The sequence below is a fragment of the Zosterops lateralis genome (genome assembly GCF_965231275.1).
Source record: "Zosterops lateralis genome assembly, chromosome: 33".
Classification (NCBI taxonomy): domain Eukaryota; kingdom Metazoa; phylum Chordata; class Aves; order Passeriformes; family Zosteropidae; genus Zosterops; species Zosterops lateralis.
Genome location: NC_139793.1, coordinates 3,871,623 through 3,895,002, shown reverse-complemented (window position 1 = coordinate 3,895,002; position 23,380 = coordinate 3,871,623). Strand labels below are relative to the sequence as shown.

At 60.4% G+C, this 23,380-nt stretch overlaps 1 protein-coding gene across 1 annotated transcript; it reads right to left on the bottom strand.

Moving 5' to 3' along the window:
• Nucleotides 1–1,549: 1,549 nt before the first annotated feature.
• On the bottom strand, nucleotides 1,550–23,322 carry SF3B2 (splicing factor 3b subunit 2; the record flags this gene model as incomplete). Its single annotated transcript, XM_083881319.1, has 24 exons — nucleotides 1,550–1,846; nucleotides 2,640–2,780; nucleotides 2,864–2,908; nucleotides 3,528–3,627; nucleotides 4,598–4,699; nucleotides 5,553–5,695; nucleotides 6,526–6,633; nucleotides 7,771–7,878; nucleotides 9,871–9,960; nucleotides 11,471–11,620; nucleotides 12,517–12,744; nucleotides 13,621–13,701; nucleotides 14,317–14,454; nucleotides 15,243–15,437; nucleotides 16,737–16,819; nucleotides 17,193–17,298; nucleotides 18,365–18,447; nucleotides 18,530–18,647; nucleotides 19,343–19,402; nucleotides 19,972–20,168; nucleotides 20,871–20,936; nucleotides 21,437–21,483; nucleotides 22,691–22,913; nucleotides 23,265–23,322. The coding sequence occupies 24 exons, from the start codon at nucleotides 23,320–23,322 to the stop codon at nucleotides 1,775–1,777; spliced, it is 2,742 nt and encodes a 913-aa protein (XP_083737445.1). The 3' UTR covers nucleotides 1,550–1,774.
• Between the last annotated feature and the right edge of the window lie 58 nt (nucleotides 23,323–23,380).

The following is a 23,380-nucleotide window of genomic DNA, read 5'->3' as shown; positions in this document are numbered from 1 at the left end:
CGCCGCCGCCGCGCCGGACACGCCCCCCTCGCCTCTGATTGGCCACGGCGCCGCAGCGCGGGTTCTGATTGGGTGGAGATAGGCTCGGTCCCGCCCACGCCCGGCGCTGATTGGTCGCCGCCCACCCGGTTGCGGACTGGAGGCCACGCCCTCCTGTCAGGCGAGGCCACGCCCGGCGCTGCGGAGGCCACGCCCACCGGAGCGTTCTGGGCGGTGATTGGGTGAGAGGGGAGGAGGCCACGCCCCCTTGGGGACAGCGCGGGGTCACCGGGGGGTCACGGGGGACAGGGACAAGGCGGGGGGGGCAGGGTGGTGGCACCACCGGGACATTGTGGGTGGCACCCGGTGGCTCCGCCCACTGTCCCCACCCCTGGGTGTCCCCTGTCCCCTCTCCCGGGTGTCCCCTGTCCCCCCCAGGGCCACCCCAGGGACTGTCCCCACCCCCTGAGACCCCCCCAGGTCCCTGTCACGGGGCTTGGGGACACAGAGGGGACAAAGAGGGGACAAGGCCTGGGGACAGCAGGGCCGTGGGGACGTGGGGAGGGACATGGGGACAGCTGAGCTGATGGGACGGGGACACGGGGACATGACCCAGTGACATGGTGACCCCAGTGACACAGTGACCTCCTTGTCACAGTGACCTTGGGGACACAGTGCCACACCCATGACACAGGGACCTCAGGGACACGTCCCAGTGACACAGTGACCTCGGTGACACGGGGACCTTGGGGACACAGTGAGATCAGTGCCAAAGGGACCTCAGGGACACGTCCCAGTGACATGGTGACGTCATTGTCACAGTGACCACAGGGACCTTGGTGATGACATGGTGACCTCAGGGACGTGTCCCAGTGACACGGTGACCTCATGTCACAGTGACCTCACTGTCACCGTGATCTCATTGTCACCGTGACCTCATCACAGTGATCTCGTTGTCACCATGACCTCGGTGACACGGGGACCTTGGGGACACGGTGACCTCGCTGTCACGGGGACCTCGGTGCCATGTCCCAGTGACACGGTGACCTCATTGTCACAGTGACCTCATTGTCACGGTGATGTCATTATCATGGTGACCTCTTTGTCACAGTGACCTTGTCATCACAGTGACCTCGTTGTCACAGTGACCTCGGTGACATGGTGACCTCGGGGACATGACCCAGTGACACCGTGACCTCATTGTCACAGTGATGTCATTGTCACAGTGACCTTGTTGTCACGGTGACCTCGGTGACACATCCCAGTGACACAGTGACCTCATTGTCACAGTGACTTCGTTGTCATGGTGACGTCATTGTCACATCCCAGTGACAGTGACATCATTGTCACAGTGACCCATATTGTCATGGGGACATCATTGTCACAGTGACCTCGTTGTCATGGTCTCATTGTCATGGTGACCTCATCATTGTCACGGTGACCTCAGTGACACATCCCAGTGACACAGTGATGTCATTCTCATGGTGACATCATTGTCATGGTGATGTCATTGTCACGGTGACCTCGGTGACACCAGGCAGAGCCACAGGGTGTGGTGGGGACACGCCACCTTTTATTTACAAAACAACGGGGACAGGGTGGGGACAATGACAGGGGACAGGGACAATGACAGGGACAATGACAATGACAGCGCCACCACACTGTCCCCAACTCCTGGCCCAGGGTGACAGCAGGGGTGACATCCCCCACCCCGGGGTGGCACCGGCCCCTGGGGGTGACAGAGGGCGGTGCAGGGGGTGACAGGGAGGTGACAGCGAGGGGACATCGGTGACATCTAAAACTTGAACTCCTTGTACTTCTTGCCCCCCCCGCGGGCGTCCTGGGGCTGAGCCTTCCGCTTCTTCTGCTGCACGGGGGACACGGGGACAGGGTCACCAGGGGTGTGGGGACACGGGGACACGGGGACAGGGTCACCAGGGGTGTGGGGACACGGGGGACAGTGAGGGGACAGAGAGGGGACAGTGTCACCAGGGGTGTGGGGACACGGGGGACAGTGAGGGGACAGAGAGGGGACAGTGTCACCAGGGGTGTGGGGACGGAGGGGACAGAGAGGGGACAGTGAGGGGACAAGGTCATCAGGGGTGTGGGGACACAGGGGACACAGGGGACAGGGTCACCAGGGGCATGGGGACATGAGGACACAGGGACAGAGAGGGGACAGTGAAGGGACAGTGTCACCAGGGCCCACCGGTGTCAGGGGGACACAGGGACACAGGGGACACGGGGACATTGTCACCAGGATCATGGGGACACCGGGGACAGGGAGGAGACAGGGAGGGGACAGTGTCACCAGGGTCATGGGGGCACAGGGGACATAGGGACAAGGTCACCAGGGGCACCAGGGGCATGGGGACACAGGGGACAGGGAGGGGACAGTGTCACCAGGGGCATGGGGACACAGGGGACAGGGAGGGGACAGGGAGGGGACAGGGTCACCAGGGGCGTGGGGACACAGGGACAGCACATCACTGGGAGTCACGGGGGTCATGGGGACACTCAGGGGACAGGGACAGGAACCCCTCATGCTCCATCCCACCCTCATAGGGTGGCACTGAGGGGACAGGGAGGGGACAGAGAGGGGACAGAGGGTTCAGGGAGGGGACACAAGGGACAGGGAGGGGACACAGGGCCAGCCCCACCTTCTGCTTGGCGGCGTGCTCGGCCACCATGTCGCTGAAATCCTCCTTCTCCACCTGCGCCTGCTGCTCCCGCACGTGCTCCTCGTACTTCTGCGTCATGGCCGTGGGGTCCAGCTCCAGCTCCTCGGGGGCCAGGGCCACCTCCACCCCCTGCGCCTCTGTCACCGGGCCCTTGCGGCCCATAACCTGTGGGGACATGATGGGGACATTGGGGACAGGGCCACCTCCACCCCCTGCGCCTCTGTCACCGGGCCCTTGCGACCCATCACCTGTGGGGACATCATGGGGACATTGGGGACAGGGCCACCTCCACCCCCTGGGCCTCTGTCACCGGGCCCTTGCGACCCATAACCTGTGGGGACATGGGGACATCATGGGGACAGTCATTGTCACCCCCTGGGACATGGGGACACCATGGGGACAGGGTCATTGTCACCCCCTGGGCCTCTGTCACCTCCAGGGACATTGGGACAGGGTCACTGTCACCTGCCCTTTGTGTCCCATCACCTGTGGGGACACCGCGGGGACACCACAGGGACACGGGGACAGGGTCACTGTCACCCCTGTGGTCACTGTCACCTCCTGGGTCACTGTCACCCACCCTTTGTGTCCCATCACTCAGGTTTTAGAGCCCATGGGGTTATTTTTGGGGGTCCCAGGGCTGGTTTTGGGGGTCCCAGGGATATTTTGGGGCTATTTTGGGGGTCTCAGGGGTATTTTGGGGTTATTTTTGGGGTCCCTCACCGCAGACATGTCGTAGATGTGGGTGGGGGGATTTTTGAGGGGTCTCAGGGATATTTTGGGGTTATTTTTGGGGGTCCCAGGGGTATTTTGGGGTTATTTTTGGGGGTCCCAGGGGTATTTTGGGGTTATTTTTGGGGGTCTCACCGCAGACATGTCGTAGATGTGTGTGGAGCCCATCATGGCCGTCCCCACGGTCGCCGTGCGTTTCTCGGGGACCACCGTGAACAGCTGGGGGGTCTCGCTCCTGTTTGGAGGGTCCCAGGGATGGGTGGGGGGTCCCAGGGGTGTCCTGAGCACCCCAAATCCCCCCAAAACCCCCCCAAAAAATCCCACAGCCTCCCAAACCGCCCAAAATCTCTCCAATCCCCCCCAAAATCTCTAAAACTTCCCCAAACTTCCCCAAAACTCCCCCCAAATCTCCCCAAACCCTCCCAAAAATCCCCCAGAATTCCCCTAAAATCTCCCAAAAATCCCCCAAAAATTCCCAAAAAGTCCCCCCAAAACCTCCCAACCCCCCCCAATTCCCACAACCTTCCAAAACCTCCCCAAAATTACCCCAAAAATCCCAAAAAAAACCCTCAAAAATTCTTCAAATCCCCCCAAACCCCCCCACAACGAGCCCAAAACTTCCCAAAATCCCAAATAATCCCCCCAAATCCCCCTAAACCCCCCCAAATTCATCCAAAACCCCAAATAACCCCCCAAAACCTCTCAAAATCCCAAACAATCCCCCAAAATCCCCCTAAAAATTCCCAAAATCCCAAAAAATCCCCCCAAAACTTCCTGAAATTCCCCCAAATGCCAAATAAGCCCCCAAAACTGCCCCAAAAATTCCCAAAATCCCAAATAATCCCCCCAAATCTCCCAAAATTCCCAATAATCCCTCCAACCCCCCCCCAAACTCCCAAAATCCCAAAAAATCCCCCCCAAAACCTCCCAAAATTCCCTCAAAATCCTAAATAATCCCCCAAATCCCCCAAAAATTCCCCAAATCCCCCAAAACCCAAAAAAAATCCTCCCAAACCCCCCAAAAAATCCCCCCAAAACCTCCCAAAAATCCCACAAAACCTCCCAAAATCCCTTTAAAACCTCCCCAAAAATTCCCAAACCTCCCAAAATCCCCCCCAAACTTCCCAAACCCCCCCAAAAAATTCCCAAAACTTCCTAAAACCCCAAATAACCCCCCAAAAAAACCCCAAAAAATCCCCCCTCACCCATCCATGGCCTCCTCGATTTTCTTCTTGCGCAGCTCGATGAGTTCGGGGGTTTCCATCCCCGCCGGCACCGAGGAGAAACCCCCCGGGGTGATCAGACCACTGGGGGGGGGCAAAACGGGGGGTCAGGGGACACCCAGGGGTGGGGGGACACCCCAAAGGGCCCAGGGAGGGTCCCACAAAAAATTGGGGGAGATTTGGGGGGTTTTGGGGGAGATTTGGGGGGTTTTGGGGGAGATTTGGGGAAGATTTGGGGGGTGAAGGAAAAGGAAATCCCAGTGGGGATCTGGGGGGGGGATTTGGGGGGTCCTGTGGGTGCTTGGGAGGGTCCCAGGAGGTTTTTGGGGGTCCCTTGGGTGCTGGGGACACCCTAAAGGGCTGGGGAGGGTCCCCAAAAAAATTGGGGGAGATTTGGGAGGTTTTGGGGGGGATTTGGGGGGTGAAGGATAAACCCCGTCCCAAAGGAAAATCCCAATGGGGGTTTTTCTATTACTGGGGAGGATTTGGGGGGTCCTGGGGGGGTCCCAAGATGTTTTTGGGGGTCCCCTGGGTGCTGTGGACACCCTAAAGGGCTGGGGAGGGTCCCCAAAAAAATTGGGGGAGATTTGGGGGGTTTTGGGGGGGATTTGGGGGAGAAGAATAAACCCCGTCCCAAAGGAAAATCCCAGTAAATTTTCCCTTTACTGGGGAGGATTTGGGGGTTCAGGGGCACCTTTGGGTGCTTTGGGGGGTTTTTTGGGGTGCTGAGAAGGTTTTTTGGGGTCCCCTGATGATTTTTGGGATCCCCTGGAAGGTTTTTTGGGCTCTTCTGGGTGTCCATGGGAGTTTGAATCCCATTTTTCACCCCAAATAAAAGAGTCGGTGCTTTGTGGGTGAATTTTAGGGGGTTCAGGGGGCACCTTTGGGTGCTCTGGGGGGTTTTTTGGGGCGCTGGGAGGGTTTTTGGGGTCCCCACCTGTCGGCAGGGGTGATAAAACCCGTCTCGTCGGGTTTTTCCTCGTCGCTCTCCTCCTCCTCCTCCTCCTCAGAGGATTCCTCGTCCGACGGCTCCAGCTCCCCCCAGGGCGTGCGGTCGATCTCCTCCTCCTCCTCTTTGGTCTGGGGGGATTTGGGGGGGATTTAGGGGATTTTGGGGGGGTCACTCAGGGATTTGGGGGGGGGGTCCAGGGGGGTTTGGGGGGGATTTGGGGGAGATATAGGTGATTTTGAAGGGGATTTGAGGTGAATTTAGGGGATTTGGGGGGGAATTTGGGGGAGATTTAGGGGAGATTTGGGGGATTTGGGGGGTTTTGGGAGGGATTTTGAGGGAAATTTGGGGGATTTTGGGAGGATTTGGGAGGGAATTTGGGGGGATTTTAGGAGGAATTTGGGGGATTTCAAGGGAGATTTTGGTGATCTGGGGGGAATTTGGGGGATATTGAGAGGGATTTGGGGGGATTTTGGGAGTATTTTGGGGGAGATTCGGGAGATTTAGGGGGAATTGGGGGGATTTTGGCGGAGACTTGAGAGATTTCAAGGGAGATTTTGGTGATTTGGGAGGGATTTTGGGGGGAATTTGGGAGGGTTTTGGGGGGAGATTTGGAAGATTCTGGGGGGATTTGAGGGGGTTTGGGGGGGATTTGGGGGAAATTCAGGGAATTTTTAGGGATTTGTGGGGATTTTGTGGGGTCGGGGGGGATTTGAGGGAATTGGGGGGGATTTTGGGGGGATTTTTGAGGGTTTTGGGTGCTCAGGAGGGGATTTGGCTGTGGGGAAATGGAAACCCCAAAGCTGGGGTTGGAAGTGAGGAGGGGGATTGGGATTTGGGGGGTCACTCGGGCATTTGGGGGGGTCCCGGGGGGTCCAGGCATCTCCTGGGGGTTTTGGGGGGGTCCCTGGAGGGTGGGGGGGGTTCAGGAGGGTTTGGGGGGTCCTGGGGTCTCCCCCACCTGGAACTCGGCCGCGTTGGTCCCGAACACGTCCCCGTAGAGCGGCTTCCCCGTCTCGTCCACGGGCGGCTTCCCCCAGCCCCCGGCGTGGTACCCGAACGAGCAGCCCTGGGGACCCCAAAATCATCATCAGAGACCCCAAAAATCATCCCCAGAGACCCCAAAATCATCATCAGAGACCCCAAAATCAACCTGAGAGACCCCAAAATACTCCTGAGACACCCCAAATCCTCCCTCCCCCAGCCCCCGGCGTGGTACCCGAAGGAGCAGCCCTGGGACCCCAAAATCATCATCAGAGACCGCAAAATCATCCCCAGAGACCCCAAAATCATCATCAGAGACCCCAAAAATCATCCCCAGAGACCCCAAAATCCTCCTGCCCCCAGCCCCCGGCGTGGTACCCAAAGGAGCAGCCCTGGGACCCCAAAATTGTCATCAGAGACCCCAAAAATCATCCTGAGAGACCCCAAAAATCCTCCTGAGATTGACCCAAATCCCCCCTGAAAACACCCCCACCCCTGCAGCACAAAAAACTGCCAAAATTCCCCACCCAGGACACGAAAAACCCCCAAAAAATCCCCCCAGCACCCAAGGGTGGCCCCCCCAAACCCCAAATCCCCCCTAAACATCCCAAAACCCCCAACCCTATAGCACCAGAAAAACCCCAAATCCCCCCCAAAACCCCCCAAAACTCCCATCCAGGACCCCCAATACCCCCCAAAAAAATCCCAAAAAAATCCCCAAACCCCCTCAGCACCCAAGGGTGGCCCCCAGCCCCAAATCCCCCCTAAAAACACCCCAACCTCCCCAAAAAAACACCAAAATCCCGCCCAAAAAAAACCCCTAAACCGCCAACCCCCCCCCAAAAAAAACACCCTGAAAAAAATCCCCCCAAAAAACCCCAAAAAATCCCCCAACCCCCCCAGCACCCAAGGGTGCCCCCAGAGCCCCAATTCTCCTCTAAATCCCCCCAAACTACCCCCAAAAAAACCCAAAAATCCCAAATCCCCCCAACCTCCCCCCCAAAAAATCTTCAAAAAATCCCCAAAAAAATCCCCCAACCCCCTCAGCACCCAAGGGTGCCCCCAGAGCCCCAAATCCCCCCTAAATCCCCCCAAACTCCCCCCAAAAAACCCCAAAAATCCCAAAACACCCCCCAAATCCCACCAAAAAATCGTCAAAAAATCCCCAAAAAATCTCCCAACCCCCCCCAGCACCCAAGGGTGCCCTCGGCCCCCTGCTCACCTCGGGGATGGGGGAGTTGAGGCCGGGGATTTTGAGGTTGGGGTAGGAGGGGGGGGGCCCGTAGCGCTGCATGGCGATCAGCCACGGGGGGGGCACCTTGTGGGCGTTCTGGGGGGGCAAAGGGGGGGGTCAGCACCCAAGGGTGCCCCCCCTGAGCCCCCAGGGAGCCTGAAACACACACAGGGAGCCTAAAATACACCCCAGGGGTCATAAAATACACCCCAGGGGTCATAAAATACACCCAGGGATTGTAAAATACACCCCAGGGGTCATAAAATACACCCAGGGATTGTAAAATACACCCCAGGGGTTGTAAAATACACCCAGGGATTGTAAAATACACCCCAGGGATTGTAAAATACACCCAGGGGTCATAAAATACACCCCAGGGGTTGTAAAATACACCCCAGGGGTTGTAAAATACACCCAGGGATTGTAAAATACACCCCAGGGGTTGTAAAATACACCCCAGGGGTTGTAAAATACACCCCAGGGAGTGTAAAATACACCCCAGGGGTTGTAAAATACACCCAGGGATTGTAAAATACACCCCAGGGGTTGTAAAATACACCCCAGGGGTTGTAAAATACACCCCAGGGGTTGTAAAATACACCCCAGGGGTTGTAAAATACACCCAGGGAGTGTAAAATACACCCCAGGGGTTGTAAAATACACCCAGGGATTGTAAAATACACCCAGGGAGTGTAAAATACACCCCAGGGGTTGTAAAATACACCCAGGGATTGTAAAATACACCCAGGGAGTGTAAAATACACCCCAGGGGTTGTAAAATACACCCAGGGATTGTAAAATACACCCAGGGAGTGTAAAATACACCCCAGGGAGTGTAAAATACACCCCAGGGAGTGTAAAATACACCCAGGGGTTGTAAAATACACCCAGGGGTTGTAAAATTCTGAGGGAATGGGACATTTGGGGTGGGTTTTGGGGTTTGGGAAGGGATTTGGGGTGGATTTGAGTGGATTTGGGATGGATTTAGGCTGGGTTTGGGAATGGATTTGGGGTTTGGGATGGATTTGGGGTTTGGGGAGGGATTTGGGGTGGTTTGGGTGGATTTAGGTTGGATTTAAGATGGATTTGTGGTGGGATTTGGGGTAGATTTGGGGTTTGGGGTGGATTGGGAATGGATTTGGGATGGTTTTGGGGCGGATTTAGGGTGAGTTTGCAGTTTGGAGTAGGATTTGGGTTGGTTTGGGTGGCTTTGGGATGGATTTGGGATGTGTTTGGTGTGGTTTGGGCTGTATTTAGGGGTATTCAGGGTGTGCTCAGGGATATTTAGGTGTATTCAGGGATATTTGGGGTGGATTTGGGGTTTGAGGTGCATTCAGGGGTATTTGGGATGTGTTTGGGCTGTATTTAGGTGTGTTCAGGGGTATTTGGGGTGGATTTGGGGTTTGGGCTGTATTTAGGGTGGATTTAAGCTGGATTTAGGCTGTATTTAGGCTGGATTTGGGGTTTGGGGTGTATTTGGATGTATTCAGGGGTATTTAGGGTGGGTTTAGGATGTATTTAGGGGTATTTAGGGCATATTTAAGGGTATTTGGGTTGGTTTGGGGTGTATTTAGGATCTATTTAGGGTGGATTCGGGGTTTGGGCTGGATTTAGGGTGGATTTGTGGTGTATTTAAGGGTATTTGGGATGGACTTGCGGTTTGGGATGCATTTAAGGTGGATTTAGGGGTATTTAGGGTGTATTTGGGGTGTATTTAGGGGTATTTAGGGTGGATTTGGATGTATTTAGGGGTATTTAGGCTGGATTTGGGCTGGATTTGGGGTTTGAGGTGTATTTGGATGTATTCAGGGGTATTTAGGGTGTATTTGGGGTGTATTCGGATGTATTTAGAGTGTATTTAGGGTGGATTTGGGGTTTGGGATGTATTTAGGGGTATTTAAGGTGGGTTTAGGATGTATTCAGGGGTATTTAGGCTGTATTTGGATGTATTTAGGGTGTATTTGGATGTATTTAGGGTGTATTTGGATGTATTTAGGGTGTATTTGGATGTATTTAGGGGTATTTAGCATGTGTTCAGGGGTATTTAGGGTGTGTTCAGGGGTATTTAGGTGTATTTGGGCCCCATACCGGCCCCACGGGCATCCCCAGCGCGATCCGCAGCTCGTCCGACAGATCCCCCGGTTTCTTCTCCTTCAGCCGCGTCTCAAACTCCTTCCCCTGGGACAGGGGGGACACAGGGGACACCCAGGGGTCACAGGGGACACCCAGGGGACACCCAGGGGTCACAGGGGACACCCAGGGGTCACAGGGGACACAGGGGACACCCAGGGGACACAGGGGACACCCAGGGGACACCCAGGGGTCACAGGGGACACCCAGGGGACACAGGGGACACAGGGGACACCCAGGGGTCACAGGGGACACCCAGGGGACACAGGGGACACCCAGGGGTCACAGGGGACACCCAGGGGTCACCCAGGGGACACAGGGGACACCCAGGGGTCACAGGGGACACCCAGGGGACACAGGGGACACCCAGGGGACACCCAGGGGACACAGGGGACACCCAGGGGTCACAGGGGACACCCAGGGGACACAGGGGACACCCGGGGGACACCCAGGGGTCACAGGGGACACCCAGGGGACAGAGGGGACACCCAGGGGTCACAGGGGACACCCAGGGGACACCCAGGGGACACAGGGGACACCCAGGGGACATCCAGGGGACACAGGGGACACCCAGGGGACATCCAGGGGACACAGGGGACACCCAGGGGACACAGGGGACACCCAGGGGACACCCAGGGGTCACCCAGGGGACACAGGGGACACCCAGGGGTCACAGGGGACACCCAGGGGACACAGGGGACACCCAGGGGTCACCCAGGGGACACCCAGGGGACACAGGGGACACCCAGGGGTCACAGGGGACACCCAGGGGACACAGGGGACACCCAGGGGTCACCCAGGGGACACCCAGGGGACACCCAGGGGTCACAGGGGACACCCAGGGGACACAGGGGACATCCAGGGGACACCCAGGGGACACCCAGGGGACAATGGGGACACCCAGGGGTCACAGGGGACACCCAGGGGACACAGGGGACACCCAGGGGACACAGGGGACATCCAGGGGACACCCAGGGGACACCCAGGGGACAATGGGGACACCCAGGGGTCACAGGGGACACCCAGGGGACACAGGGGACACCCAGGGGTCAGAGGGGTCACAGGGGACACCCAGGGGACACAGGGGACACCCAGGGGACACCCAGGGGACACAGCAGGGTCACCCAAGGGTCACTGGCCCCAAAAACCCACCCAGGAGGGCCCCAAAGCCCCAAATGTCCCCTCAGAATGTCCCCAAACTCCAAAATGTCCCCCCAGGACATCTTTAAACCCCCAAATCTCCCCCTAGATGTCCCCAAATGTCCCCCCAGGTGTCCCAGGACACCCCTAAACCCCAAATCTCCCCCCAAATGTTCCCCGAGGTGTCCCCAGGTGTCCCCAAATGTCCCCCCAGGTGCCCCCAGGTGTCCCCAGGTATCTCAAGGTGTCCCAGGACACCCCAAATATCCCCCAAATGTCCCCCCAAGTGTCCCAGGTGTCCCCAAATTTCCCCTCAGGTGTCCCCAGGTATCCCCAAGTGTCCCAGGTGTCCCCAAACATCCCCCCAAGTGTCCCAGGTGTCCCCAAACGTCCCCCCAGGCCCCCCAGGTGTCCCCACCTCGTAGTAGAGGTCCCCGTGGATGGTCAGCTTGGGCTTGGTCTGCCATTTGAAGAAGGCGTCGTGCAGTTTCTGGTAATCGATGTCGATCTTGCCCATCTTGGGCCGAACCTTCTCCCTCATCTTGGACTTCATGGTCTTCTGCTCCTCCTGGGGACACCGAGGGGACAGGGACAGTGAGGGGACAGCAGGGACAATGCGGGGACAGGAGGACAGTGTAGGGACAGGGACAGGGACAGTGAGGGGATGGTGAGGGGACAGTGTGGGGACAGTGTGGGGATAGGGACAGGGTGGGATAGGGCAGGGACAATGAGGGGACAAGGGGGACATTGAAGGGACAGGGGCAGTGGGGACATGGCCCCCCCAAGCCCCTGAGACCCCTCCCCAAACCCTCTCTCTGCTCCTCTCCCATCCCTCAGCTGCCTGTTGGGCAACCCATAAAGTGCCCCCAAGGTGTCCCCACTGTCCCCAGGTGTCCCCACTGTCCCCAAGGTGTCCCCACCTTCTCCTGCAGGGCCTCCCTCATCTCCTGGATGCCTGTGAGCCCCCAGAACCTCCCCAAACCCCCGAGACCCCTCCCCAAACCCCCTCCCATTCCCCTGGCTGCCCCACAGCTGCCCTCACAACTGTCCCACAGGTGTCCCCAGGTGTCCCCATTGTCCCCAAGGTGTCCCCAGGTGTCCCCACCTTCTCCTGCAAGGCCTCCCTCATCTCCTGGATCCCTGTGAGGCCCCAAACCCTCCCCAAACCCCCTCCCAACCCCTGGCTGCCCCACAGCCGCCCCTCAGGTACCCCATAAAGTGTCCCCAAGGTGTCCCCACTGTCCCCAGGGTGTCCCCAGGTGTCCCCACCTTCTCCTGCAGGGCCTCTCTCATCTCCTGGATCCCTGTGATCATCGAGAACCTCCCCAAATCCTCTTCCACCCCCCTGGCTGCCCCACAGCTGCCCCTCAGGTACCCCATAAAGTGTCCCCAAGGTGTCCCCACTGTCCCACAGGTGTCCCCACTGTCCCCAGGTGTCCCCAGGGTGTCCCCAGGTGTCCCCACCTTCTCCTGCAGGGCCTCCCTCATCTCCTGGATGCCGGTGCGTTTGATGAACTCGGGCAGCTCGAAGGGGGGCTTCTCGATGCCCCTCTTGCCCTGCAGGTATTTCCTCTTGAAGCACCAGTGCCGCGGCACCGGCACCGAGTTCCGCGTGGCCTTGAGGTGCACCAGGAGCTTGGGGTCCTGCGCGGTGACATCGTGCATCTCCACCACGTCCGGCCGGGCCACCAGCTGGGGACAGCAGGGGACAGCAGGGGACAGTGAGGGACATGAGGGGACAGCCCCAGGGACACCCACAGTGACCCTTGAGTGGTCACATCCTGTATCTCCACCACGTCCGGCTGGGCCACCAGCTGTGGGGACAACAGGGGACATCAGGGGATGGCAGGGGACAGCCCCAGGGACACCCACAGTGACCCCTGAGCAGTGACATCGTGTATCCAGACCACCAGCTGTGGGGACATCAGGGGACAGCCCCAGGGTGACACTGTGACACCCACAGTGAGCCCTGAGTGGTCACATCCTGTGTCTCCACCATGTCTGGGTGGGCCACCAGCTGGGGACAACAGGGGACAGCAAAGGGGACATCAGGGGACAGTGAGGGACATGAGGGGACAGCCCCAGGGACACCCACAGTGACCCCTGGGCGGTGACATCGTGCATCTCCACCACGTCAGGGCGGGCCACCAGCTGTGGGGACAGCAAAGGGGACATCAGGGGACAGCCCCAGGGTGGCTCTGGTGTTCTCAGGAAGGTGACAAGGGGACAGTGACACCCCTGGGTGGCTCTGGTGTCCTCAGGAAGGTGACAAGGGGCACAGTGACACCCCAGGGGAAGGTGACAAGGGGACAGTGACACCCCAGGGAAGGTGACAAGGGGACAGTGACACCCCGGGGTGGCTCTGGTGTCCTCAGGAAGGTGACAAAGGGCACAGTGACACCCCAGGGTGGCTCTGGTGTCCTCAGGAAGGTGACAAAGGGCACGGTGACACCCCAGGGTGGCTCTGGTGACCCCAGGAAGGTGACAAAGGGCACGGTGACACCCCAGGGTGGCTCTGGTGTCCCCAGGAAGGTGACAAGGGGAGGGGACAGTGTCCCCAAGTGTCACCTGTTTGAGCTCGGCCACCGTGAACCTGTTCATGCGCCGCAGTTTCTTCTTGGAGAGCTTGGGGACCTCCTGCTTCTTCTCCTGGGGACAGCACGGGGACATCAGGGGACAGGCCAGGTGTCCCCAGCCCTGGGCCACCCCAGGGACTGTCCCCTCCTCCCCAGGCCCTGCTGGCACCACCCCCAGTGTCCCCAGACAGGGACAGCACGTTGTCCCCAACTCGGTACAGCTCCAGCGGTGACCCCCTGTCACCCTCAGTGTCACTGGACTGTCCCCAATGTCCCCAGTGTCCCCCAATGTCCCCATTGTCACCTGCTCGTCCTCAGAGCTGTCCCTGTCACTACCCAATGTCCCCAATGTCCTCAATGTCACCTGTTCATCCTGGAGCTGTCCCCATGTCCCCAATGTCCCCAGTGTCACCTGCTCGTCCTCAGAGCTGTCCCCGTGTCCCCATGTCCCCAGTGTCCCCATGTCCCCAGTGTCACCTGCTCGTCCTCGGAGCTGTCCCCGTCACTGCCCCGTGTCCCCATGTCCCCATGTCCCCAGTGTCACCTGCTCGTCCCCAGAGCTGTCCCCATGTCCCCATGTCCCCAGTGTCACCTGCTCGTCCTCGGAGCTGTCCCCATGTCCCCATGTCCCCAGTGTCACCTGCTCGTCCCCAGAGCTGTCCCCATGTCCCCATGTCCCCAGTGTCACCTGCTCGTCCTCGGAGCTGTCCCCGTCGCTGCCCCGTGTCCCGTCCTCGGGGCCCTTTTTCCGGGTCACTCCGGTGCTCTCGGTGCGCTCGGCCCGCTCCGGCTCCTTCTCCTTGTCCTTCTTCACCTCGTCCGTCAGCTGGGAGGGGACAGGGACACACAGGGGACAGACAGGGACAGACAGGGGACAGGGACAGGGACATGGGGACAGGGACAGACAGGGGACAGACAGGGACAGACAGGGGACACGGGGACAGGGACAGACAGGGGACATGGGGACAGGGACACACAGGGGACACGGGGACAGGGGACAGGGGCAGACAGGGGACAGGGACAGGGACATGGGGACAGGGACAGACAGGGGACATGGGGACAGACAGGGGACATGGGGACAGGGACAGACAGGGGACAGGGACAGGGACATGGGGACAGCCAGGGGACATGGGGACAGGGACATGGGGACAGGGACATGGGGACAGGGACATGGGGACAGGGACAGACAGGGGACATAGGGACAGGGACAGACAGGGGACAGACAGGGGACATGGGGACAGACAGGGGACACGGGGACAGGGACAGACAAGGGACATGGGGACAGACAGGGGACACGGGATAGGGACAGACAGGGGACACAGGGACAGGGGACAGTGACAGGGGAGAGAGGACAAGGACAGAGGACAAGGTCAGGGGACAGGGGTCAGCAGCACCCAGGAGTGACCCAGAGGTGTCCCCAGCCCCAAGGGGTGACCTTTGGCCCCCAGAGGTGTCCCCAGAGGTGTCCCCAGGTGTCCCTGCAGTGACCTTTGGCCCCCAGGGGTGTCCCCAGCCCCCAGAGGTGTCCCCAGGTGTCCCCAGGAGTCCCCAGGTGTCCCCAGGGGTGTCCCCAGCTGACCCCAGAGCCACCCCCAGGTGTCCCCGCGGCGTCACCTTGAAGGCCTCGAAGATCCTCTTGAAGAAGACGAAGTTGGGGTCGTAGATCTCGGGCTCCTCGGTCACGTACTCGATCTCCACCTCGGGGGGGTCCCCGGGGGGGTCCCCGCGGGGGGCGGGGCCGGGGGGCCCCTCCCGGGACACGCCCCTCCCCCGCTTCTTCTTCTTGCGGTTCCGGCGCTTCCGGTTCCGCTGGGGGACAGTGGGGACAGTGAGGGGACAGTGGGGACAGTGAGGGGACAATGGGGACAGTGAGGGGACAGTGGGGACAGTGAGGGGACAGTGGGGACAGTGAGGGGACAATGGGGACAGTGGGGACAATGACAGTGAGGGGACAGTGGGGACAGTGAGGGGACAGTGGGGACAGTGGGGACAATGACAGTGAGGGGACAGTGGGGACAGTGAGGGGACAATGGGGACAGTGAGGGGACAATAAGGACAGTGGGGACAGTGAGGGGATAATGGGGACAGTGAGGGGACAGTGGGGACAGTGAGGGGACAATAAGGACAGTGGGGACAGTGAGGGGATAATGGGGACAGTGAGGGGACAGTGGGGACAGTGAGGGGACAATAAGGACAGTGGGGACAGTGAGGGGATAATGGGGACAGTGAGGGGACAGTGGGGACAGTGAGGGGACAATAAGGACAGTGGGGACAGTGAGGGGATAATGGGGACAGTGAGGGGACAGTGGGGACAGTGAGGGGACAGTGGGGACAATGACAGTGAGGGGACAATGACAGTGAGGGGACAGTGGGGACAATGACAGTGAGGGGACAGTGGGGACATTGGGGACAGTGACAGTGAGGGGACAGTGAGGGGACAGTGAGGGGACAGTGAGGGGACAGTGGGGACAATGACAGTGAGGGGACAATGGGGACAGTGAGGGGACAGTGAGGGGACATTGGGGACAATGACAGTGAGGGGACAATAAGGACAGTGGGGACAGTGAGGGGATAATGGGGACAGTGAGGGGACAGTGACAGTGAGGGGACAGTGGGGACAGTGGGAACAGTGAGGGGACAGTGGGACAGTGACGGGACAGAGGGGACAGCAAGGGGACAATAAGGACAGTGGGGACAGTGAGGGGACAGTGGGGACAATGACAGTGAGGGGACAGTGAGGGGACAGTGGGGTCAGTGGGGGGACAATAAGGACAGTGGGGACAGTGAGGGGACAGTGAGGGACACAGTGAGGGAACACGGGGACAGTGAGGGGACAGTGACAGTGAGGGGACATTGGGGACAGTGAGGGGACATTGAGGACAGAGGGGACAGTGAGGGGACAGTGGGGACAATGACAGTGAGGGGACAGTGAGGGAACACGCGGACAGTGAGGGGACATTGGGGACAGTGAGGAGACATTGAGGACAGAGGGGACAGTGAGGGGATAATGGGGACAGTGAGGGGATATTGGGGACACAGGGGACATTGGGGACATGGGACAATGAGGGAACAGTCCCCTCGCTGTCCCCTCCCTGTCCCCTCTGTCACCTCTTTCTTGGACATCCCCGTGTCCTCCTCAGCCTCGGAGGCCGACGCCGACGTTCTCAGCTCTGTCTCCATCTCATCCTCGGCTGGGGGGGCACAAAGGTGTCACCTCCCACCCTTGGGTGTCACCCCCACCTTTGGGTGTCACCTGCCACCCCCCAGGGCCACCCACAGGGGACAAATCCCGTTTTTGGGGGGGATTTTGAGAGGATTTGGGAGGTTGGGGGGCACTGGGGACACTGGGGTGACACTGTGGGGGGTGACAGCACCCTGGGGTGCCCCTGGGCTGCACCCACAGGTGACAAAACACCACTTTTAAGTGAAATTTTCCATTTTTCGGGTGGAAATTCCTATTTTTGGGGTGGATTTTCACACTTCAAAGGCGATTCCTGTGACATTGGGGACACCAAGGGACACTTGGGGACACCGTGGGTGGCCCTGGGGGGTCCAGGGGCTGACCTGAGACCCCCGGGGCCGTGACCAGCTCCTCCTGCCGACTCTCCTTGAGCTGCAGGATTTTCTCCAGGGCCTGGGGGATCTTGGGGCCCACCCCGGAGTCCTCGGCCTGGGGGGGCACAGGGGGTCAGCGGGACCCCCGGGAGAGCCCCCAGATCACAGAGACCCCCGGGAGAGCCCCCAAATCACAGAGACCCCCGGGAGACCCTCAAAATCAGAGAGACCCCCGGGAGAGCCCCCAAATCACAGAGACCCCCGGGAGACCCTCAAAACCAGCCCCCAAATCACAGAGACCCCCCCCCAGGAATCACAGAGACCCCCGGGAGAGCCCCCACATCACAGAGACCCCCGGGAGACCCCCCCAAATCACAGAGACCCCCCCAGGAATCAGAGAGACCCCCGGGAGACCCCCCAAAATCAGGGAGACCCCCCCCCAGGAATCAGAAAGACCCCCCAGAAATCAGAGACCCCTCCAGGAGCCCCCCAAAATCAGAGAGACCCCCCCCAGAAATGAGAGAGACCCCCAGGACTCTGCCAGAATTGGAGAGACTCCCAGGATTGCCCCCAGAGAGACCCCAGACCCAGAGAGTGACCCTGGACTCAGAGACCCCCCCCAATAGAGACCCCAGACCCAGAAATACCCCCAGCCTCACAACAGAGACCCCAGCCCCACAGAGACCCCACAGACCTCCCCAACAGTGACCCCAATAAAGACCCCAACCCCACATCAACCCCAACAGAGACCCCAACCCCAGAGAGACCCCCAGAGTCCCCAATGGAGACCCCAGCCCCACAGAGACCCCACAGAGACCCCAATAGAGACCCCAATAAAGACCCAGACCTCCCAACAGAGACCCCAGCCCCACAGAGCCCCCCCAGTGGAGACCCCAACCCCACAGAGACCCCAATAGAGACCCCAGCCCCCCAGAGCCCCCCCAGTGGAGACCCCAACCCCACAGAGCCCCCCAGAGACCCCAATAGAGCCCCCAGCCCCCCAGAGCCTCCAAAGTGGAGACCCCAACCCCCCGGAGCCCCCCAGAGCCCTCAAAAGAGACCCCAATAGAGACCTCAGCCCCCCAGAGCCCCCCCAATGGAGACCCCAACAGACCCCCCAAGGACCCCAAAAGAGCCCCCAGTAGAGCCCCCAGCCCCCCCAGTGGAGCCCCCATCCTCACGTCTCTGCTGTCGTCCCCGGGGGGCGGGGGCGGCCCTCGGGCCCGGGGGGCTCCCATGGCCAGGGGGGCTCCCATGGGGCCTCCTGCGGGGAGGGGACACACGGTCACGTCAATCCGGGGGACAAAAGCCACCTCGGGGGGGTGTCCCAAGGGTCCCCCTCTCACCTCGGGGGGCCAGGGGGGTCCTGGCACCCATGGGTGCCCCCTCGGGGGGCGGGCGGGGGGCGGGGGGGGTCAGCTTGGCCATTTCCTGCTGCCGCTCCTGTTCCAGCAGCACCGCGGCCTGGGGGGCACGGGGGGGCTGAGCTGGGGACACCCACCCTGGGGTGCTCCCCGACACCCTGGGGTGCTCCTCAACACCCTGGGGTGCTCCCCGACAGCCTGGAGTGTCCCCCCACCCAGGGGTGCTCCCCCTCACCCTAGGGTGCTCCCCACACCCAGGGGTGCCCCCCCAACACCCAGGGGTGCCTCCACACCCAGGGGTGCCCCCCCTCACCCTGGGGTGCTCCCCAAAACCCTGGGGTGCTCCTCGACACCCAGGGGTGCCCCCCCAACACCCAGGAGTGCCTCCACACCCAGGGGTGCCCCCCCTCACCCTGGGGTGCTCCCCAAAACCCTGGGGTGTCCCCCAACACCCCAGGGTGCTCCCCCAACACCCAGGGGTGCCTCCCACCCACCCTGGGGTGTCCCCCTCACCCTGGGGTGTTCCCAACACCCAGGGGTGTCCCCCCTCACCCTGGGGTGCCCCCCAAGACCCAAAGGTGTCCTCCAACACCCAGGGGTGTTCCCTAACATCCAGGGGTGCTCCCCACCACCCAAGGGTGCCTCCACACCCAGGGGTGCTCCCCAACACTCAGGGGTGCCCCCCCACACACCCAGGGGTGTCTCCCTCACACCCAGGGGTGCCCCCCTCACCCTGGGGTGCCCCCCACCCACCCAAGGATGTCCCCCCAACCCCCAGGGGTGCCCCCTCCTCACCCGTTTCTGCTGCTCCAGCAGCTCCTGCTCCTTGGCCTTGTCCCCAAAGGGGTGCTGGCCCTGGGTGAGGGGGTGGGGGGCACAAAGTCAGGACCCCCCCCTCAGCACCCAAGGGTGGCCCCCAAGGGCGTGACCCACCCACCAAAAATCGTAAATGTCACCCCAAAATCTTCCCTCGGCTCAGCCCTGCTGTGGGTGGCCCCTCCTCAGCACCCAGGGGTGCTCCACAGACTCATTTAAGCCCCCTAAAAACCCCTCAAATTCCCCCAAGCCCCCCAAATTTCACTCCCGAGCCCCCCCAGCACCCAAGGGTGCCCCCCACCCAAAATATTCCTCCCTGGACCTGTCCATGCCGGCTCCTCTAACAGCAGGGACACTTTATCCCCCCAAAAAACCTCCCCAAAACCCTTCAACCCCCCCCAAAACCCCCACCCCGAGCCCCCCCAGCACCCAAGGGTGCCCACCACCCAAAATATCCCCCTAAGGACCTGTGCCTGCTCATCCTGTGGACACTTTAACCCCCCTGAACCCCCTCAAAACCTCCCCAAACCCCCCTAAAAACCTCCCCAAACCCACCAAATCCCACCTCCCCGAGCCCCCCAGCACCCTTGGGTGCCCCTCACCCATACCTGCGCCCGCTCCTCCTGCAGCAGCAGCGCCGCCTGCTGTTGGGCCAGGCTGAGCCGCTCCTCCTCCGAGAGCCCCGCGGGGGGTGGGGGCGGCACCGGGACCCCCCCCACGGGCCCCCCCAGCCCGAAATTCAGCCCCAGCCCCGGGGGGGAGGGGGCGGCACCAGCGGGGGGTGCAGGGGCAGCGCGGGGGGGAGCTGGGGGGGGGGGGGGGAGGGGGGGGTTAGTACAGGGGAGACCCCCACCCAAAATTCAACCACCCCCAGCCCGAAATGGAACCCCCATCCGGGAGACCCCCACCCCAAAATGGACCTACTTGGGACACCCCCACCCCAAAATTTGGCACCTTAACGACCCCAAATTTGGGTGCTGGGGGAGAGTTTTGACCCCCATTGAACCCCCACCCCAAATTTGAACCCCCCTGCCCCCCAAAATTCAGTGGTTTGGGGGGGGTCTAAAAGCCTTGAGACCCCCCAACCCAAAATTTGGCACCTTAACGACCCCAAATTTGGGTCCTGGGGGAGAATTTTAACCCCCCCATCCCAAATTTGGGGGGTCCTGGGGGTGACCTCAGCCCCTCCCCCCCCCAAACCTGACCCTGGGGGGTTCCTGGACCCCCCAAAACCCCCCCAAACCCACCAAAATCCCCCAAATCTGACCCTGGGGGGCTCCTGGACCCCCAAAATCCCCCCAAATCTGACCCTGGGGGGTCCCTGGATCCCCCAAAAACCCCCCAAAAACCCCCCAAAAACCCCCAAACTGACCCTGGGGGGTTCCTGGACTCCCCAAAACCCCCCAAATCTGACCCTGGGGGGTTCCTGGACCCCCCAAAACCCCTCAAAATTCCCCAAATCTGACCCTGGGGGTTCCTGGACCCCCCAAAACCCCCCAAAACCCACCTGTGGGGGCGGGGCCTTGTCCCCCTCCTCGGGGCGCAGGTTGGGGCGGCTCAGGACGATCCCAGTCTGGGGGGGGCACAAATTTGGGGGGTCCCCGTGAGCCCCCCCTGATGGGGGAGGGGATGGGGAACCCCCCTGAGAGGGTGGGGGGCAGCAGGAGCCCGCCCAGCCCCCCAAAAATTGGATAAACTCACAGAAAATCACATTAAACACCCCCAAATTCACATTAAATCCTCCCAAAACCACATTAAACCCCAAAAAAAATCACGTAAACTCTCTCAAAATCACACCAAACCTCCCTAAAATCACATTGAAACCCCCCAAAATTACACATAATCCCCTTAAAATCATTTTGAACCTCCTCAAAATCACATTGAAGCCTCTCAAAATCCCATTTAACCTCCCCAAAATCACATTAAACCTCCCTAAAATCACATTAAACCTCCCAAAATCACATTAAATCCTCCCAACATAATTTGAGCCCTCCCAAAGTCACACAAAACCTCCCCAAAATCAAATAAAACCCACAAAAATCACATTAAACTCTCCCAAAATTGGTGCCTCACCTGCAGGGTGTAGGCCTGGAGCCGCTCCAGCAGCTCCTCCCGAGTGCCTGGGGGGGAAATGAGGGGTCAGAGACCCCCAAAATCCTCCCCAAAATCCCCCTGGACCCCCCTCGGGACCCCCCGAATTCCAATGAACCTCAAATTCCCCCTGGGACCCCCAAAATCCTCCCCAAAATCCCTCTGGACCCCCCTAAGGATCCCCCCGAATTCCTCTGAACCTCAAATCCCCCCTGGGACCCCCAAGTCTCCCCTGGGACCCCCAAAATCCTCCCCAAAATCCCCCTGGACCCTCCTCGGGACCCCCCAAATTCCTCTGAACTTCAAATTCCCCCCCTGGGATCCCCCAAATTCCCCCCTGGGACCCCCAAAATCCTCCCCAAAATCCCACTGGACCCCCCTAAGGACCCCCCGAATTCCAATGAACCTCAAATTCCCCCCTGGGACCCCCCAAATAACCCCTGGGACCCCCAAATCCCCCTGGGACCTCCAAAATAACCCCAAAGACTCCCCAGATCCCCCCAGGGAACCCCAAAAATCCCCTGGGACCCCCCAAAATAACCCCGGGGACACCAAAGAGCCCCCAAATCCCCTCAGGGAACCCCAAAAATTCCCCAAATCTCCTCAGAAAACCCCAAAAATCATCCAAAAATCCCCCCAGTGACCCCTGACCCCCCTCAGGGCTCCCAAATCCCCCCAGAGAACCCCAAAGACCCCCCTAAATCCCCTCAGGAAACCCCAAAAATCCCAATTTTCCCCTCAAATTTCCCCTCGAGTGACCCCAAAACCCCTGAGACCCCCCAAATCCCCTCAGAAAACCCCAAAAATACCCCAAATCCCCCCAGGGAACCCAAAAATTCTCAATTTTCCCCCTTTCCCCTCAGATCTCCCCACAAGTGACCCCCAAAACCCCCCAAATCCCCTCAGAAAGCCCCAAAAATATCCCAAATGCCCCCAGGGAACCCCAATATTTCCAAGTTTCCCCCCTTTCCCCTCAGATCTCCCCCAAATTCCCTCAGGTAACCCCAAAATTCCTCAATTTCCCCCTTTTCCCCTCAGATCTCCCCCCACTCTCCTCAGGTAACCCCGAAACCCCCAATTTCCCCCTTTTCCCCTCAGATCTCCCCCCACTCTCCTCAGGTAACCCCGAAACCCCCAATTTCCCCCCTTTCCCCTCAGATCTCCCCCAGATCCCCTCAGGTAACCCCGATCCCGGCCCGTTTTCCCGCCCGCCCCTCACGGCTCCTCTCCCCGCACCCTGCGCGGGCGCTCCGATCCCGGCCAGCGTTGCCTGGAGCTCGGGGTGCGCCCACCCGGCGTACGGGGAGCGCTCGGGGCCCCGCGGGTCCCTCAGGGGCTCCCCGGGCCCGGGCCCGGCCGCCGCCGCCGCCTCCGCGCGTTCCGCCGCCATCTTGGCCCTGCCGCCACCGGGAGAGCCGCGGGCCAATCGGAGAGCGCGGCGCCGTGCGTGATGACGTCACTAGGGAAACAAGCCCGCCGCGGCCAATCGGAGAGAGCGGAGCGGCGGCGTGCGTGGTGACGTCACGGGGGTGAGAGCTCGGGGGTCTGCGCGGGGCTCGGCGTGGTGACGTCACGGAGGTGGGTGTGACGTCACGGCGGCGCTATTAGAACCCCAGCGAGGTGGTGATGTCATCACTGTTGTAGTGGCGTCACTGTTTCTACCATTCACTCGCAGCCGTGCTCATTAGCATGGCCCCGCCCACCCCCGCTCGACTACAAATCCTCGTTTGCATAGCCCCGCCCACAGTCCATGCAGGTGTTCATACTCATTTGCATAGCCCCGCCCCGAACCGACGCTCATCTTCATCACCTCGGGCTTTCCGCTCGTTTGCTGTGATCCGGCCCCTCATTTGCATAACCGCGCTCATTATGCGGGACAAAGCCCCGCCCCCAAACGCTCCCGTTCATTTCCCGCGCGCGGGTTTC